Below are 19367 nucleotides of genomic sequence, written 5' to 3'. Positions count from 1 at the left end.
GTGAATTCCTTTCCAAAGATGCCCCTGCAGCATATTTTTTACAATAATACAGAATTCACAGCACTAGGCTTCTCAAGCAAAACTAGGCAAAGCACATGTAGGTGCCATAATTCCTTAAAACCTATACATTCAGTGTTGCACTGCATTTTTTTTTCCAGAGCTGAGGACTGAACCCAGGTCCTTGCGCTTGCTAGGCAAATGCTCTAACACTGAGCTAAATCCCCAATCCCCCGTTGCACTGCATTTTAAGGCCTCTGTTTACAGCTGGGCATGGTAGTATACACCTTTCCTAGCACTCAGGAGGCAGAGAAAGGCACATGTTGATCTCTAAGTTCAAAGCCAACTCAGTTGACATACTTATAGGCTAGCCAGGATTACAGAATAAGGCCCTGCCTGTCTCAAAAACGAAAACAAAAAAATCATCTTATCTTTCTATTGCAAAATAAAGCACAAACATGGAAAATTATTTTTTTAATAAAACATTCTACCAGATTAGTAAAAGACAAGTGTCCTTGGAAAAAACCACCCAAGTCAAGGACTTTGGCCAGCAGCCATAGCTGTATACAAGAAAAGTTGCCCATCCCTTATCTAAGAAAGGAAAGAACCAGCTGTCTAGACTTAAGAAAACAAGGGGCAAGTAAAACTGAACCAGCAGTGGGAAGACCTCTTAAGGCACAATCTTATAACTAAAGTTCCTACAGCTGCCAGTTGTTGTTGCTTCTGGGGACAAGCCAGAGCAGCAGTCACCATCACAGAGCAGACTCTCAATGTGCAGCTAGTATCTCTTTAGAAAATTAATTTAGCCAGTCTGTTAGCCTATGTCTTCTTATTGGGGAATTGAGTCCACTGATATTAAGAGATATTAAGGAAAAGTAATTGTTGCTTCCTATGATTTTTGTTGTTAGAGTTAGCATTCTGTTCTTGTAGCTCTCTTCTTTTAGGTTTGTTGAAGGATTACTTTCTTGCTTTTTCTAGGACGTGGTTTCCGTCCTTGCATTGGTTTTTTTCTGTTATGTTCACCACCCTTAATCATCAGGGAAATGCAAATCAAAACAACCCTGAGATTCCACCTCACACCAGTCAAAATGGCTAAGATCAAAAATTCAGGTGACAGCAGATGCTGGCGAGGATGTAGAGAAAGAGGAACACTCCTCCATTGTTGGTAGGATTGCAAGCTTGAACAACCACTCTGGAAATCAGTCTTGTGGTTCCTCAGAAAATTGGACATAGTACTACTGGAGGATCCCACAATACCTCTCCTGGGCATATATCCAGAAGATGTTCCAACCGGTAAGAAGGACACATGCTCCACTATGTTCATAGCAGCCTTATTTATAATAGCCAGAAGCTGGAAAGAACCCAGATGCCCCTCAACAGAGGAATGGATACAGAAAATGTGGTACATTTACACAATGGAGTACTGCTCAGCTATTAAAAAGAATGAATTTATGAAATTCCTAGGCAAATGGATGGACCTGGAGGGCATCATCCTGAGTGAGGTAACCCAATCACAAAAGAACTCACACAATAATGTACTCACTGATAAGTGGATATTAGCCCAGAAACTTAGAATACCCAAGATATAAAATACAATTTGCAAAACACGTGAAACTCAAGAAGAACAAAGACCAAAGTGTGGACACTTTGCCCCTTCTTAGAACTGGGAACAAAACACCCATGGAAGGAGTTACAGAGACAAAGTTTGGAGCTGAGACGAAAGGATGGACCATCTAGAGACTGCCATACCCGGGGATCCATCCCATAATCAGCCTCCAAACGCTAACACCATTGCACAGACTAGCAAGATTTTGCTGAAAGGACCCTGATATAGCTGTCTCTTGTGAGGCTATGCTGGGGCCTAGCAAACACAGAAGTGGATGCTCACAGTCAGCTATTGGATGGATCACATGGCCCCCAATGGAGGAGCTAGAGAAAGTACCCAAGGAGCTAAAGGGAACTGCAACCCTATAGGTGGAACAACATTATGAACTAACCAGTACCACCAGAGCTTGTGTCTCTAGCTGCATATGTATCAGAAGATGGCCTATTTGGCCATTACTGGGAAGAGAGGCCCTTTGGTCTTGCACACTTTATATGCCCCAGTACAGGGGAAAGCCAGGGCCAAGAAGTGGGAGTGGGTGGATAGGGGAGTGGGGGGGCATGGGGGACTTTTGGGATAGCATTGGAAATGTAAATGAAGAAAATACCTAATTAAAATAAAAAAAGAAAATTAATTTAAAGGCCAGAATATAACTTTAAAGCGAAAAAGTGTTATCACAGCAGCAATACTTACAAATGAATCAGTTTTCTGCTTCGTAGGTTTTCATTTTGCATGGCTTTCTCTCACACTCCTAGTGAAATTAATCTGCCTTAATGTGCTCTGTTATTATCTAATAATGAAGCACTGCTAGTGTGCTAGTGAAGTAAATAAAGTAACTTGAACTTTTAGCTCTGTGTCATCAAGTATGGGTTATCTACAATTATGGATTGCCAGAGTGCCCTAACATAAATGTCAGTCCCTTGTGGTAACTCCCAAGCATGTGGGTCTATGGATCAATTATCAGGTCAATATTAGAGCACTGGGGTCATTTAAAAGGATGATTCTGAAAAATGGTGACTAGTAGCCTCATGCTGGTATCCAGGTTTGCAACATCAGGCATGATGACAAGAAGACTGAATCATTCTAAAATTATTGTAGGCCCTTGCCTAATGCTATTCAGCTTGGAAAACAGATCTTGCACAGCTTTAATGAGGCTTGTGAACCTTGCTCTTTCATGATAAAATTGTTAAAAGGTAGCAGTAAATTTTCTTGGACAGACTATAATACACTTCTAGTGAGACAGCTTCTGGATTACCCACCTTGTCTACAAGACAACAGATACACAGAATCATAAATACCGAGTACCAACCCGGGGCCCACCCACTGTCAAGTGGCTCACTGAACTCATTTAGAATGAGCAGGGGGTAAGATATGCTTCTGACACTACTATTGGATCCCAGACCAAAAATCCTGTTTTGAAGTATTTTCATCATTCCAATGTGTCTGAAGCTGGAAGGACTGTCAGGCAATGAATACAATGCTAACAATGCTAGGAACTGATTCTTATTCCTGCATGCAAAGATGCCATGCCTGTTCTATAAGGAGCATCTAAGGCAAATGCCCGTGGTAGAGAGCACAGCCTAAACAAGATGCACTCTGGGTTGAAATCCATGCCATACCATGCTTATGGCAGACAAACAATAATCTTGGGTAACCATCCTGGCTACCACCTTCTCTGAGCTAATTTTTCATCAATCATATGAAGACAACAGTGCTCTATTATATGAGCCAAGTTTGTTCTGACTAAAGCTGATAGGAGCCTAACTCACCCTACAGAAAAGAGAGAGAAAGGACACCTATTACAAAACTCTGAAAGGCTCTCAAAGACTCAAAAATAAAGCTTGATTAGGAGTGATAACCAACATACCTCTCCTACATTAACCATGAAAGACTAACCTTCACCCCGACAGGACCATTTCCCCCTCAGCATCAACCTTTCACCTTTGCTCTTCATCCATGAAGGTTGCCTTTGTTCCCCTCAGAGCAGGATGCTGTATGATAGGGAAGCCACCAAGCAAATGTGTCTGCACTTGGAATGTGACCAACTGAACAGAGAGGTGGTCAGAAATTTCAAAACTTAACTATAAATTCATATTTATACTACTACATATGCATATTATTTTATTTTTAGTATATATGTGTCTTAGGGTTTCTATTCCTGCACAAACATCATGACCAAGAAGCAGTTGGGGAGGAAAGGATTTATTCAGCTTACACTTTCCATACTGCTGCTCATCACCAAGGAAGTCAGGACTGGAACTCAAGCAGGTCAGGAAGCAGGAGCTGATGCAGAGGCCATGGAGGGATGCTCTTTACTGGCTTGCATCCTCTGGCTTGCTCAGCCTGCTCTCTTATAGAACCAAGACTACCAGCCCAGAGATGGTCCCACCCACAAGGGGTCTTTCCCCCTTGATCACTAATTGAGAAAATGCCTAACAGTTGGATCTCATGGAGGCATTTCCTCAACTGAAGCTCCTTTCTCTATGATAACTCCAGCTGTGTCAAGTTGACACAAAACTAGCCAGTACAAAGTGCTTTTATGTTTTGAAAATATATAATACATTAAGTAAACGAGCAAAACTAGTTCAGTTGTTTTCTTGCAACTTTTTTAGTGTGGCCACTAGAAATTGTTACAGTGCATTACATAGCTTGTATTTTATTCTACCCTAAGACATGGTGATGTGAGGTGATGAAAAACACTGCTATGCATAGTCCTACATTAAATTTCTTGAGCATTAAAACATCTTGGGAAAGAAAAAGATTTTTCCTTTCATACTTTAGTTTCCAAGACTCTGACTGGTCAAGTTAAGGTCACCTAGCCTCTTCTATGTATTAAGGCAACTGTGCTGATCAGCTCTACCAGAACTGTGGGAACTGGAGAGAGGAAATATCTGGGCAGACGATGCCAGCAGCAATATCTGTCTATCTGTCTGTCTGTCTGTCTGTCTTCTCCTCCATGGACTTACTTCCCCACACTGGGCATGAATTGCTATCACAGGAGGAAGGGACAGGAGACATAAGGCTGATCGATCAAACATTCACTGCCTCCCCTAACAGTGGCAGGAGTCTGACCAAAGTCCTTCTCTAAATACGACATTAAACCACATATTCCTTGAATAAATGAGATTGCTCTGAGTCATGACTCTGAATGGCAAGCACTTCAGATTTCCACACTTGAACTCTCAATCAAATGTGCCTACTCCAAGGATACTTTTGCTCAGCTAGAGCTCTAGAGCTCATGAGCCTAGCTGCTCATGGAGGTACTGATTTCAAAGAGCAACTCTCCATAGGCGCAAGCTGGCAACACTGAAACCTTCTGGTCTTCTCATCTATGATGATTAAGCATGTAACGAGTCTGGAAATATTTATATTTTGAACTGAATCCACGTAAATTACAGGCAAAAGTCTATAGCAATAGTTCTAAAACTGTTCAGAACTCACCCTTAAAAGAATTGAAAACCCCAAAGAGTTCTTGGTTAGATGTTATCTGGACTGATATATACTTATATTTTGTTTTGTTTTGGTATAGTTTTTGACTGTTTGTTTGTTTGCTTGCTTGCTTGGTTTTAGACAGGGTCTCACTAAGTAGCCCTGACTGGCCTAGAAATTACTTAGACCAGGCTGCCCTGGAAATCACAGAATCTGGCCAAGTACTGGAAAGTGCCACCATGTCCAGCTACTAATAACTAAGCTTTTGATATATACCATTTAAACTGACTTTAAAAGAAAACATATGCCTTAGGAGGGTTTATCATGTTTATTTTTTTTAAAACAATCTAAAGTTTTAAATTTAAGTTCCTTATCCTTATTATCTATATAGATATTTGATTGTTCCAGCATCATCTTATTCAAAAGATTATTTTTTTACCTCTGAACTAACCCTGCACTTTTGTCAAAAATCAGTGGTTCACACGGGTCTGATATGAATATTTTATTTTGTTCCATGGCTTTATACTGATCATCTGGATTACTACAACTTTTCATGGTAAATTGACCATTACTAAGCAATCAAATCTGAGAAATAGTGTAGTCAGGGTATTAGCACTCCAGCCAAGCATTTCAGAAGTGTCTGAAGATATCCTTGCAGACAAGGTGGAAAGGCAGTGTGTGCTGGCACTAGCTAGGAAGCCATCAAGAGCTGGCAGCACCGAAGAAGCAGCAGTGAGGAGTAGGCAGCTATCCCCTGACATGTGCGGCAAGCCTCTGTTGAGACACAGAGGCAATGACCCGAGTAGAGAAGGCAAAAGGATCTACTCATCAAATCTATTTTCTAGGATGCTAAAAGGAAAACTGAAAAACTTACCCAGAATTCAGCCCCTACCGCCAAAATACATACATAGCCAACAACAAGTAGGTGTTACATGAGCACAAGGTCAACACATAGCATAAGGATAGATAGGTAGGTAGATAGACAGATAGATAGATAGATAGATAGATAGATAGATAGATGGATGGATGGATGGATGGATGGATGGATGGATGGATGGATGGATAGATAGATTCTTAATCTGTAACAACAGATCAACAGATGACAGCATCATTACCTCTATAAAATTTACTATTTTGATTTTCAGGGACTTGGTTCAGACAAATATTATATTTTCTTACTCTATATTTGATTGCTATAATAGAAAACCACACCCCAAGTTGTTTGTTTGTTTACAAATACCTTAATATTGTCCATGATTTTCATTAATTTTTAAGTTGGTACACCAAGTAATGGGTTTCCCAGCGGTATTTTCATACACAGTCATGAGCACTGTTCTTGTCTACCCTCATCTGTCCTGCCTAATGCTGGGTCCCTTTTCCCACTCAGTAGTCTCCCCTTCCACTTCCACTTCATATGTATTATGACAAATCTTAAATCAGAGTAGGGGTCTAAAATGATGCTTTTCCTTTTCAAAGATGTGTAAGCTTTTCTGAGTCTTTGGTATTTTGAAATAAATTTTAGAATCTGGTTGTCAATTTCTACAAAAATTGCCTGCTAAAATTTTGTTTTGCTAGGATTGTGTTAGGTCCATATAACAATTTAGGAAGAATTGATACCTTACAATATTGAATCTTCTGACATGCAAACATTTGTTTAGATCTTCTTTAGTATCCCTCCACAATGTTATATTTTTCTGTAAAAAGATAAATGCTAGACTTTAAAGAAAAACTGGAAGTATGGAGTTCTGGAGGAAAGCAGAAAGAAGTGGTCAACAGAAATCACATAGAGCAGCAGATTTGGACAAAACACAATGATGCTCTAAAGAAAAGCTCTGGTTGTTTCCTTTCCACAGAGATGAGAAAGCAGACAATAGGCATCTAAGTAGAGAGTGTGTGCCAATCAGAGGGAGATGGAGTTGAAAGGACATTGTGTATAATATACAAGGCTTTACTGGATTGCTCACATGGCAGTCACATTGGTACAGTCTGCATTCAGTTGTTATTAATTACTGGTCAAAATGCTAATGTACAAAACGTCAACTCTAGACCACAGCAATGTTTGCATGATGCTGCATGCGTCCACTGGTGACCAGTTACGTATGAACTAATGTCTGTTACTGTAACAGAACAAATCGTACTTGCAGGATGGGCATTCTCTATGGGACAGGACCGAGGTCAGGTGAACTGAAAATCACTTGAGATATGGTACATTCTATGACTGTAATTTTAAAAACAAAAACACAAGCCAATCATTTTTTAAACGCTAAGTTAAACTGCAAAACAATAAAAAAACGAGAACATTCACGGCCTGTGACTGTTTTTTAGTTTTCAGATAGATAAAAATGCACTGCTGTCAGAGTTACAACATGTCACATTTAGATATTTGGGGTGAGTTACTGAGTTCTGAACTCTGGGTGGGAAAAAATGAGAAGGAAAAATGAATAACATAATTTTATGTTAATTTAAGTAAGATCCTTTCTTCAGAGTAATACAAAGAATAGGTAACAAATTTAACACTCTTAAAAACTCATTACATAACTAAATAATATCCCAACCATTTCTATTGTGCACTTTCTCCAAGTTCAGAAGTCCCATTAGTTAACTTCCTATCAGTAGAACAAAACCTGTGTGTCCTGGTACACTGTAGAGCCTTATGTCAGCTTGACACAGGCTAGCGTCCTCAGGGAAGAGGGAACCTCAATGGAGAAAATGCCCGTGGGACAGCCTTGTGGGTCATGTTCTTGACTGATGAGTGATGTGAAAGGGTGCAAGTCTGTGGACAGTGCCATCCTGGCTTGGTGGTCCTAGGTCTATATGAAAGCAAGCTGAGCAAGCCATGAAGAGCCAATCAGTAAGCTGTTCCCCACTGCTTCTGTATCAGTTCCTGCCTCCAAGCTCCTGCTTTGACTTCTCTCCTGACTTAATGCCAGACTGCAGTCATAAGATGAATTGCTTTTGATCACGGCATTTTATCACAACAGTAAAAACTGTAACTAAGATACATAGTTCATACTGATTGCTAATTTGATAGGAACTAGAAACATTTAGGAGAGAAACTTCTGGGCACAAGTATGAGGGATTTTCTAGATTAGATTACCTGAGGTTGAGGTACACATGGCATGGGCCCAGGGAGAGGGACTGAATGAAAGGGAAGGGAGCAAGCACCAGTAGTCCATGCTCTCATCCTCCTGCTGCCACCCTTCCTCTGCCTGCCACAGGAGACTGCATCTTCAGACTGTGAGACACGACAATCCCTCCATTCCTGAAGCTGCCTTTGCTAGGTGTTTTGTCACAGCAACAAGAAAAGCAGCTAGCATACTAGGGAAACTTATAGAAAAAAATATTAATTTGGATTTGTAATTTTGCAGATTTCAACCCATAATTAACTCTCCCCACTGCTTTTGAACTGAAACAACACAATATATCACACTAAGAACCCATTGTAGAATGAAACTAACCATCTTATAAACAAGAAGCAAAATAGAGAAGATGGGGAAGTACCAGGGTCCACAATTCCCTTCCAGAATGTGCTTCCAATGACCTAAGCATCTTCTGCTAGATCTATCTTTTGGCACCTGGACCACAAACATTTAATACATGGACCTTTGGAAGATATTCAAATTCAAATTCATAACAGAAAGTTGTTAAGTGCTGTCTTGTTTTACTTCCCTGACATCCCCAATACCAATAATACTATGTCTAGCATCTTAATCAGTTCTGATTGCTGTATCAAAATACTACATAACTAGATAGCTTCTTTGTTATTTCTTATGGTCTAACAGGCCAGGAAATCCAAAATCAAGGCCACTATGGATCTGGTTCAAGCATAGGGACTTATTGCTGTCACTGTGTGGTAAATGTGTCTAGATAGCTCTTAGGGGTCTCTTCAGGAAGACTAGTGCCTCAACCACTCACACCTGTCAAGTCAGATCCACTATTTATCTATCCATGAGCAACCACACATATTTGTACAGAAGTAACCTCTTCCATAATCTAGAAGAGGAGCAAACTACTGCTCATGAGCAGGATCCAACCCAAGGCCTGCTTTTGAAAATAAAGTTTCATTGGACCTGAGCCACACTCGCTCATTTATATATTGCATGAAGCTGCTTCCATATCATGACAGCAGAGTAGTTGTGACAGAAACCATATGGCACATCAGCCTAAAATTTTACTATCATGCCCTTTAGAGATTGCTGGCCCTTAGCTAGAGAGAACTGCTCTCAAAGCCTGGCTTCTCTGCCTAGAGAAGAGAGGTATGACAAGGACAATGAACTAAAAGTTACAAATCCCATACTTAATGAAGAAACAGCCAGCATTTCCCAGCAGAGTAAATATTCAGTCCATCTCCTGTTCCTGCATGATTAAGTCCCAAATGCAAATTTTGGCTCCACATTATCAAGGATAGATCAGGCTTCTTACTGCAATACATAGCACACTTCTTTTATGTGTTTTCTCATAGGTGCACATTCCTGCTTTTATAAAAGTATGCACCCTCCTATTTGATTAGACAGAAACTATTTCCCTTGAGATAAGAAGATGTGAGCTCCACATGAACTCATTATCCCCCTCCAAACACCAGACAATTGCTCTGCTTCAAAGCCAGATTGCACAAGAATGAGTTAAAACAGTCTTTCTAAAGGCTGCTTATTAAGTGCAACTTTATTGGATCCAAAAAAAAAAAAAAAAAAACTACCTCAAGTAAAAAGTCTCAAATTCAGAGACATCAATTAAGTGTCACACACATACACACACACACACACTGGGGTGTCCTCCTCTAAGTTTACAGGAACTAGGAGTTTGAGAAGGCCTTGGAGTCACAATTGATGCTTGCTGAGAAGCATAACCAACAGTGACCCCTGATGCTCTTTCCAAATGCTAAATAAAGGGACTATTTGGGAGAGAGATCAGATTGAGCATGGCCTTCCTAGAAAACTGCTAACGCTACCTGGACGTCCAAGCAGTACTGAATTGTAAAGGACAATGTAAGAATTCATTCCAGGGGAACACCAGGGCCAAGAAGTGGGAGTGGGTGGGTAGGGGAGCAGGGCGGGGGGAGGGTACAGGGGACTTTTGGGATAGCATTTGAAATATTTGAAATGTAAATGAAGAAAATATCTAATAAAAAAAAAAAAAGAATTCATTCCCTGAGATAGAGTGCACTCCCCTCCACCAGCCCTAAGGAAAGGGCAGAAACATGACAAGTTTCAAAGCTTTACCAACTTATTAAGACCCGATCCTTGACAAGGCACAAAATGTGACTGTCACAAAAATAGATTCAAACACACATCATGCATTTCTCAAAATTATGTGAAAGAAATGGCTGTTTTCAACTAACACAGCTTTTACATTTTTCAAAGGCAGACAAACTATCAGTAAGATGGCCATATTCATGTGCATTATGAATTTAAATGATATTTCTTTACAGAAAAAAACTACAGTTTTATCTCTGGACAGATTCTATAGAATCTATAGAATGAAGATCTTCAGCCTTCATCAAGCCTCATGATTAAGGAAGGGGTCAAAGTCTCAGAAGAAAGACCTAAGGCAAGACAGAAACAGTAGAAAACTTAGGGGACTTGAAAATGAAAAGCAGCCCCCACCGTGGATGGTCTGTCTTTGCTGCTGACTGACAGTTATGAAACCTCAACATAACAGATAAAGCAAAAGTGTCAACAGAGACCAGGTGTTTTTCCTGAAGGCTCTCTCAATCCAGAATGCTAAGAACAAATGACTTGTGTCTCAGGTTCTGAACAAAAGTCTTTTCTGTGATACTTCTGAACGAGAGGCAGAAGTGGCTTCACATGATCTCTTCAGCTCTAGCTTCCACCTCATTCCCACAATTCCCTTTGCAAAAGTGACAACTGAGTGTATTTCCTAACCAGTCACATGCTCATTAGTGCTGCACCTCTATGCTGACCACTGTGCCCTCTCCATCCCTGGGATCCTGGCTAGGTTAGATATATCTTTTTCTTTCCATTCACTAGTCTTGTGCACGCCAGACTCGACCAGCAAAAACTATGCTGCAACAGGATCCTTCTGCACACGTTTATTGGGAGAGCTTGATTGCAGAGACGAAGAGACTCTGAGCCCAGAACTGGTGCTGCTTATATAGGCCTAGGAGAGGCGTGTCTCACACCCGGATTGGTTATGCACTAAGCCTCATTTGCATGTTCCTCATCTGATTGGCTACTCTCTCTCTCTCTCTCTCTCTCTCTCTCTCTCTCTCTCTCTCTGTTCCTCACAGAGCCTCATTATCATACCTCATTTGCATGTCTCACATCTGATTGGTTATACTCTCTAAGCCTCATTATCATGCCCGGGCCAGGCAGTGTCTTTGCAAAAAACTTTACTGCATATGTACACATTGGTTGTTTGTCCAAACTTATGCGTGGTGGCCAGCAATAGTCAGCGCCACTCTGCAATGGCACATGTGGCTTCCCACACACTAGCTCTTCATTCAATAGTGTCTGGCCATTCCTTTCTTCATGGACATTTTTAAAACTTTAGCTCATAGTTCTGGGCCCCCTTGTCCTTCTACCTATTTACACCTCTTCTCATGGGGACCTTCCAAGCTCACACCTTTGTTTGATTACTCTCTCAGGCTGAACTTCCATCTCCAAAAAGCTTGCTCTGGCTTCATTATCTCTCTTCTGCACACTGACCTCTTAAGGCAGTGGATCTTAACCTGTGGGTCATGACCCCTTTGGGGGTCACACATCTGATTTCCTGTGTATCAGATATTTACATTACATTCATAACAGTAGCAAAATTAATGAAGTAGCAACAAATAAGTTCACCATTGGCATCATCACAACATGAGGAACTATACTAAAGTGTTGAACAGCATCAGGAGGGTGGAGAACCACCATCTTAGGGTCTTTCCTCTTACTGACAACTTGAACCACTCCGAGCTTCTTATTATTCTTAAACTAGTCAAGTGAGTGCTTCAAAAAAAAAAAAGTTGAAGAGAACAGACTCCTGATCTGGGAAGATGGCACCACTGGAACTCCTCCCAGCCCCTGGCAGGACGGTTAGAAAGACGCCTATCTCAGATTTTAAAGCTCACACTACTGAGCCATGAAATTAGCACTGCATAGGAGAGCAGGCTTTAGGAGGATTGACCAACAAGGAGCTACCACTGTTTTCAAGAGGAAGTTAAACAGATGATGCTAGCAATGGTGCCGAAGAGGGACCAGACACAGGCGGAAATAGGGCCAAAGAAATAAACTCAGACGCTACTCCATGCTAACGCAGCACACGGGATGAGCGCCTTTTTAATGAGGTCTGAGAGAATGCCCTATCATCAGAATGCTTTTAATTCACCTTCCCAGCATTGCTCCTCACTAATCTTCTGAGAGAACAATTCTCAAGAATCTTTGGATTCTTACCTACTCCTAAAATTAATATTGTCAACCAATATTAATTTACAGATTAGAGTTTTCTGTGCCATTCCCATATCATCTATGCATTTTTTAAAGTTTACTATATAGTTAGATTCCCAGTTAGCACTTAATTATTTCCAATTAATATTTGTATATTAATACTGTATGATCAATTATATTATGCAGTACTAGAGGACAATGACTAGCACTTAAATTTGGGGGGAAGATTCCTAATCCTAATACCATCTGACTCTAAGTCAATACTGAGGTATTCTCTATAGACTGAACACCAAAAGCAAATGCTACCTATTTGGGAGGTTCTACTGCAGAGATCATAACAGCACAGGACACTGTGGGGCTCAGATATTGACTAAAACCCTAATTCAAAGTCCCTCATCTTTGGGCCATTACATCACAAACTGAATATACAAATCAAGCCAAGGGAAAAACAGCTTTGCATTGCTCCTGGTTATCACAATCCACAGGTCATGATTGACAGGAAGAGATACTCTTGTTTTGGCCTATGCATGGGTTTTAAAAAATATATTTATCAGACTAGAGAAATGGCTCAGGGGGTGACAGGGCTTGCCTGATGACCTGAGTTCAATCCCAGGAACCCACATGTCAAAGGGAGGAAAATGACTTCTGCAAGTTTTCTGCTGACCACCCTCCACATATATGACTTGACATGAACACACACATACTCACACTTCAAATATATAAGTAAGAGTAAAAATAATTATCTTTGCCATCCCTTAAAAAGACAGGCATTTTTCATATTCATAAATTTAAAACTGAGCTTCTGGGCTCCTTATACAAGCATCTGCATATCTGGCACATCAGGCCCTACTGTCACAGGGAAAACTACTCTAGCTGTACAGCAGCTGCTGCGCTACATGAAGCACGGGCTTGCAGGTTCATTACCGTTCTCCCATATCCTGCTACAGAACACCAAGCCAGAGCAACTATCTCTCAGACCCTGCCTGGCCCCGAAAGCATCTGCTAAACCAGGCCTGACTGAAAGAAGGGTGGTAGCAAGTGCTTAGCCTATTAGTGACAGTCAGGTGCTGCTGAGAAAGCTGCTCCTGTAACAATCAGACAGTGGCAGCAATAGGGAGGCTTCGATACTGCCTCTCGGTTAGTGAGCTGCCTGAACCACTGTATGCTAGGACATTCACTGCAACTCTCTGCCTGCCTTAGCTTCCTAAACATATCTTGATAGGCTCACCTTCATGCCTGCTTTCTGACTCTACTTGGCAGAGTGAGCTGTGTTTTTCCCTGTGCATCCTGATAGATTAGACAGCCACAGTGGGTGGCTTTAGAAGGAAGATGACCACTTTGTCTCCTGACAGGTGAATGATTTGGCTTTCTCGCCTGCAGTTCATTTTCATAGTATCAGGACTCAGATTCCACAGGGGAACAAAATTTCAGCAAGCATTCCATTGGGATGAATAATCTCACTGTATCACATAAAATGAAGCCAGTAAGATTACTGCAGAAACCAGAGGTCTGCATACTTCACAGTAAATCGGTTTTGGCTCTGCTTCAGGCCTGGCTTGACCATATCCTGTGGAGAGACACTCCACAACTATGTAGACTGCATGACATTTTCTTATCCAAAGAAAAGGGCTGCTGATATTTTTTGCAAGGTTATGTTTATCATATGCACTATAAGCTGGCTAGGTTTATGTCAACTTGATACAAGCTAGAATTATCAAAGAGGAAAGAGTCTCAACTGAAAAAAAGTTTCCAGAAGATTGGGCTGAAGACAAGCCTGTGAGGCATTTTCTTAAATAGTGATTGGTTGGAGAGGTCCCAGCCCATTGTGGGTTGTGCCCTTGCTGGGTTGATGGTCCTGGGTTCCAAAACAAAAGCAGGCTGAGAAAGCCATGACAAGCAAGCCAGCAATCAGAAACCTCCATGGCCTAGGCATCATGGTTCCTGTCCTGCAGGTTCCTGTCCTGTTTGAGTTCCAACCTTGGCTTCCCTCAACTATGTATGTATGATTTAATATACATAACTCAAATAAGCACTTTCCTTCCTAAGTTGCTTTTGATAGTGGTGTTTCATCATAGCAATAGTAACTAAGACACACTACCAGCAGGAAATAATTGCTACTTAGGCCTACAGTCCAGTGACAATTGAGTTTCCTAGGATATTATGAAAGAGATTCCCACCAATAGGAGTTTGACTACAGTCTGTATAAAGATACAGTCTGCTAAGAGAACACAAATGCCAGCCCAGGTTACTATAACCAGCAAAACTCTCAATCATCATAGATGGAGAAACCAAAATATTCTATATCAAAACCACATTTAGATAATATGTATCTATTAATCTAGCCCTACAAAGGATTCTAGAAAGAAAACGCCAACACAAGGAGGGTATCTACATCAAAGGGAGAAAAAAAACAAGAAATTAAATCATCTCACAACAAACCCAAAAGGAGAGAATCACACACACATAATACCACCCCCAAAAAATATAACAGGAAGTAATAATCACCTGGTTCTAATATCTCTCAACATTAACGGACTCAATTCCCCAAAAAACAGACAGAAGATAACAAACTGGATATGTAAACAGGATCCAGCAATTTGCTGCATGCAAGAAACACACCTCAATGACAAAGACAGACATTACCTCAGAGTAAAAGGCTGAAAAAAAGTTTTCCAAGCAAACTGCACTTCATATTCATCAAAGGAAAAATTCACCAAGAAAAAGTCTCAATTCTGAACATTTATGCCCCAAATGGAAGGGCACCCACATTCATAAAAGAAACTTTACTAAAGCTCAAACCACACATTGAACTTCACACAATAATAGTGGGAGACTTCAATACCCCACTCTCACCAATAGATAGGTCACTGAAACAGAAACTAAACAGACACACTAAAACTAATAGAGGTTATAAACCAAGTGGATTTAACAAATATCTACAGAACAATTCACCCTAAAACAAAAGGATATACCTTCTTCTCAGCACCTTATGGCATCTTCTCCAAAATTGACCATATAATTGGTCACAAAACAGGCCTCAACAGATACAATAAGTTTGAAATAACCCCATTCATTCTATCAGATTACCACGGACTAAGGCTAGACTTCAAAAGTAACAAAATCAACAGAAAGTTCACATACCCATGGAAACTGAACAACTCCCTACTCAATAATAACTTGGTCAGGAAAAAAATAAAGAAAGAAATTAAAGACTTTCTAGAATTTAATGAACACAAAGAAACAGCATAGCCAAACTTATGGGACACAATGAAAGCAGTGCTAAGAGGAAAACTCATTGAACTAAGTGCACTCATAAAAAAATTGGGCCGGGCGGCGCACGCCTTTAATCCCAGCACTTGGGAAGCAGAGGCAGGCGGATTTCTGAGTTCCAGGCCAGCCTGGTCTACAGAGTGAGTTCCAGGATAGCCAGAGCTACACAGAGAAACCGTGTCTCGAAAAACCAAAAAAAAAAAAAAAGAAAGAAATTGGAGAGATCCTACACTAGCAACTTAAAAGCACACCTGAAAGTTCTAGAATAAAAAGAAGCAAACACAACCAAGAGGAGTAGATGGCAGGAAATAATCAAACTCAGGCCAGAAATCAACCAATTGGAAACAAAGAAAATGATTAAAAAAAAAAAATCAACAAAAACAAAAAAGCTGGCTCTTTGAGAAAATCAACAAGCTAGATAAACCCTTAGCCTGTGTATCTTGGATACACAGAAACAGTATCCAAATTAACAAAATCAGAAATGAAAATGCCTGGCCTGTCCTCAGTGGGAGAAGATGTGCCTAATCCTGGAGAGACTTGAGGCCCAGGGAGGCAGGAGGTTTGGTGTGGGGAAGCATCCTCTTGGAGACAGGAGAGAGGAGGAATTTGAATACTTCATATTGAATTAATGAAAAAATTTAGTAGGAAAATTAGAATCTTTTCTTTCATTACAAAGTGTAGGTTTTAGGAAAACAATAGGAAAAAGACGATGCACTTTTAGTATTATATTGTTAGGGTTAGTATTTCACACAAAACAAATAGTAAAAATAAGACTGTAGAGCCAGTTTTCACTCTAACAAATTTAAGAGCAGTATCTTCTAATGATTGACTCTTTCTTACAAGAAAGAGACAAGTCATACCTGACTATCTTTGTGGGACTGGTTCCATGACTCCACATGGATGCCAAAATCTGCCTGAGAATTAGGTTTTTGACATAAAATGATAGAGTATTTTGCCTATTATATATGTGCATCCTCCCGTAGACTTCAAATATCTAGTCTTACAAATAACTGCTAAACCATATTATGGAGTAATTATAACCCTCCTCCAACAAAGAACCTGTACACACTCAGTAGACGTCCATTTTTTTCCAAATATTTCATCTTTGTTTGGCTAAATTCATGGATTCAGACACAGAGCCTGTCACTACATGGTCAGATGTATATAATTACAAAATAATCTTTCTTTGTTGAAATACTATGATGAATAATCACACTTCAATGATTAGTGGCCTCTCTACTGTCCTATGGACCACAATTTCTCCCTACAAGCACATCAAATAGGGTAGAGAACTGAGCCTGAAAGAAACAGACTTGGAAGGTCAATCCACACGAACTGAAACCTGTGAAAGGGCGGGCTAGTGTGCTGCTGTGCAGACAGACTCCAGAAGCAGAGTGCATTTTTCCCTTTACTTTACCTGAGTTTGTGTTCAATTTCTAGCGCTTGAAAATAAAGAGTAGCAGCTAGAAAACTGTTTTTCTACTGATTGAGTTTTTACTTGAGTAATTCATTTATCTAAGCCCTTGACTTAGCTCAACCAAAGTAAAATTCAGGGTTTTAAGTTAGATATTATCATGTTAAGAGCCATTTCCACTTACAATAAAAAGTGAAATCATATCATAGAATATTTATTAAATCACACATCCTAACATCAAAAACTCCATTAGTAAGTGTATTTGTTATCATTGGTAATATGAACTTAAGAGTAGATGGTGAGTTACCTTCCATAATGCAATGAGGCTCACTGCTGCAAATCAGCAGGCTGTCTTATGCTATCTCAGTGCTCACAAGTTCTGCTTCACCAGCTAATTATTGGGCAAAGTGAGGCAACCTGCTATCATCATGACAAAGCATATGCTAACCCCAGGAGCTCAAAGAGTTAACTTTATTTGTATTCCAACAGAAACAGTTGCAGACCTAAGAATTAGGTGTTAGAACATCCAAATATAAGCAGCATGCCAAGGAGTTCCCAATGCAAATGCTCTTCAAAGAGCACAGCAAGTTTCTAGCCATTACTAGAGTCTGGCTGATATTACTAATTTCTTTTCCCTCAGCAGTTAAAATCCAATCAGTTCTGGAACAACATCAAATTAAGAAGGCAAAAATTTCAGCCTGGCAGTGGTGGTACATGCCTTTAATTCTAAAACTTGGGAGGCAGAGACAGGTGGATATCAGAGTTCCTGGCCAGCTAGGTCTACAAATTGAGTTCTAGGACAGCCAGGGCTACACAGAAAAGAAACCACAAAACAATACGGCAGAGACATTTAAAGATTAGACTGAAACTAAAGAAGGACAGGCTGAAAGAACTGAGGGCAGCCTGCCAAGTCTTAAATCCTCACCTGAGTAGGCTGGGCCTCTGCCTTAGCATTTCCTTTTCAGAACTTGCTCTCTGATCTATGTGGTTTCTTTCACTAGCCACAAGTAGTCTTTTGAAGACTACCTCTTCTCTATGGAGCATGTAAGGAACTCTTTCAAATAGCTGTTCCCTGGGCCTCTATCTCACTTTAACAAATGCTATATATACTGTTCTAATTAGTTTAATGAATCTCTGAGATAGCCCAACTTTGAAGGTACCTGAGTTCAGTTGCTGACATAAAGAAGTTGAAATGCCTTTTAAGCATTTTTAATATGTAGAATGCCTTGGACAAAATCTATGAGTCTTCCATCCCAGTAAGATTACTAAATCAAACTGATTTTCCCAAGTGTAATTTATTTACACTACTAATGTATAATCACCTTGAACAAAAACCTCACGCCTAAACAACTTTTAAGGTTAGTACAGTAGCTGAAGAAAACAATTCCAACGGATTTTCCTGCACTAAGCATCTTATTAGAATTCACTATCTGGAACAAAATAAGAAGAAACAAGGCATACAAATATTGAGCTAAACGATCACAGTATTCGTATTCTCTTATTTTATTCTGATTTGCATTCTCTTATTGATAATACATAGTTTTACCTTGAGAAGGTATGTGGGAATGTTGCTGAAATCTACTGGTAACTTCAATAGAAAACGAGCTGAAAATTCACCAGTCTGTAAGGAGAAAAAAGGATTAAAATATACAACAGATTGATAAGTAACAATTATGTCCAAGAAAAAATTCAATATACAGACAACTCCTATTAGGGTTTCCTAACACAAGACAGAAAAATAAGGTTGGAAAGTAGGATAGAATTAAAAAGAATCCTTAAACTATTAAAGGGGCACAGTTTTAATGAAAGAACTCTTCATTTTAATGCATGAAAACATTTTAAAGTAGTATTGGGTTTTTAAAAAAAATGAAAAGAATACATGAATGGATATTATTTCTCAAAAAAAAAAAACTGAAATAGGAAGAGACCACCTTGCCCCTGAGACTTATCTGCTTTCCTAAGCATTCATACCATCGTCCTGACTCTGTAACTTACCACCATGTATGCTGACATCCATTACAGGATGTGTGCAAGTCCATACAAAGACCAAACTTCCTCTAACGTGGAGCAATACATCAATATAAACCCAGGAAAGTTTCTAATCTCTTGAAAGTTCACAAATATTATCAATTAATATTTTCAGTAATTAGAAATTTAAAACACTTAAGCTATAAATAATAACTCCAGTTAATTGCTTTGTGTATGTGTGTATATGTGCATGAGTATGAATGTGTGTTTATGTGTGAGTGTGTGTGTGTGTGTGTGTGAA

At 39.8% G+C, this 19367-nt stretch overlaps 1 protein-coding gene across 6 annotated transcripts in view; it reads right to left on the bottom strand.

Annotated features, from left to right (window-relative positions):
• Babam2 (BRISC and BRCA1 A complex member 2) overlaps positions 1 to 19367 on the bottom strand; it is a 386973-nt gene that overhangs the window by 235147 nt on the left and 132459 nt on the right. For all 6 annotated transcript variants that reach the window (XM_011240687.3, NM_144541.1, NM_181279.1 and 3 more), the window contains one exon: positions 18645 to 18719. In XM_011240687.3, coding sequence (XP_011238989.1) covers positions 18645 to 18719 — 75 coding nt within the window. The remainder of the gene's footprint in view (positions 1 to 18644; positions 18720 to 19367) is intronic.

Source organism: Mus musculus, chromosome 5 (assembly GCF_000001635.26).
Source record: "Mus musculus strain C57BL/6J chromosome 5, GRCm38.p6 C57BL/6J".
NCBI lineage: Eukaryota > Metazoa > Chordata > Mammalia > Rodentia > Muridae > Mus > Mus musculus.
The sequence above is the reverse complement of the archived record's forward strand: the minus strand, read 5'-3'. Positions and strand labels throughout refer to the sequence as shown.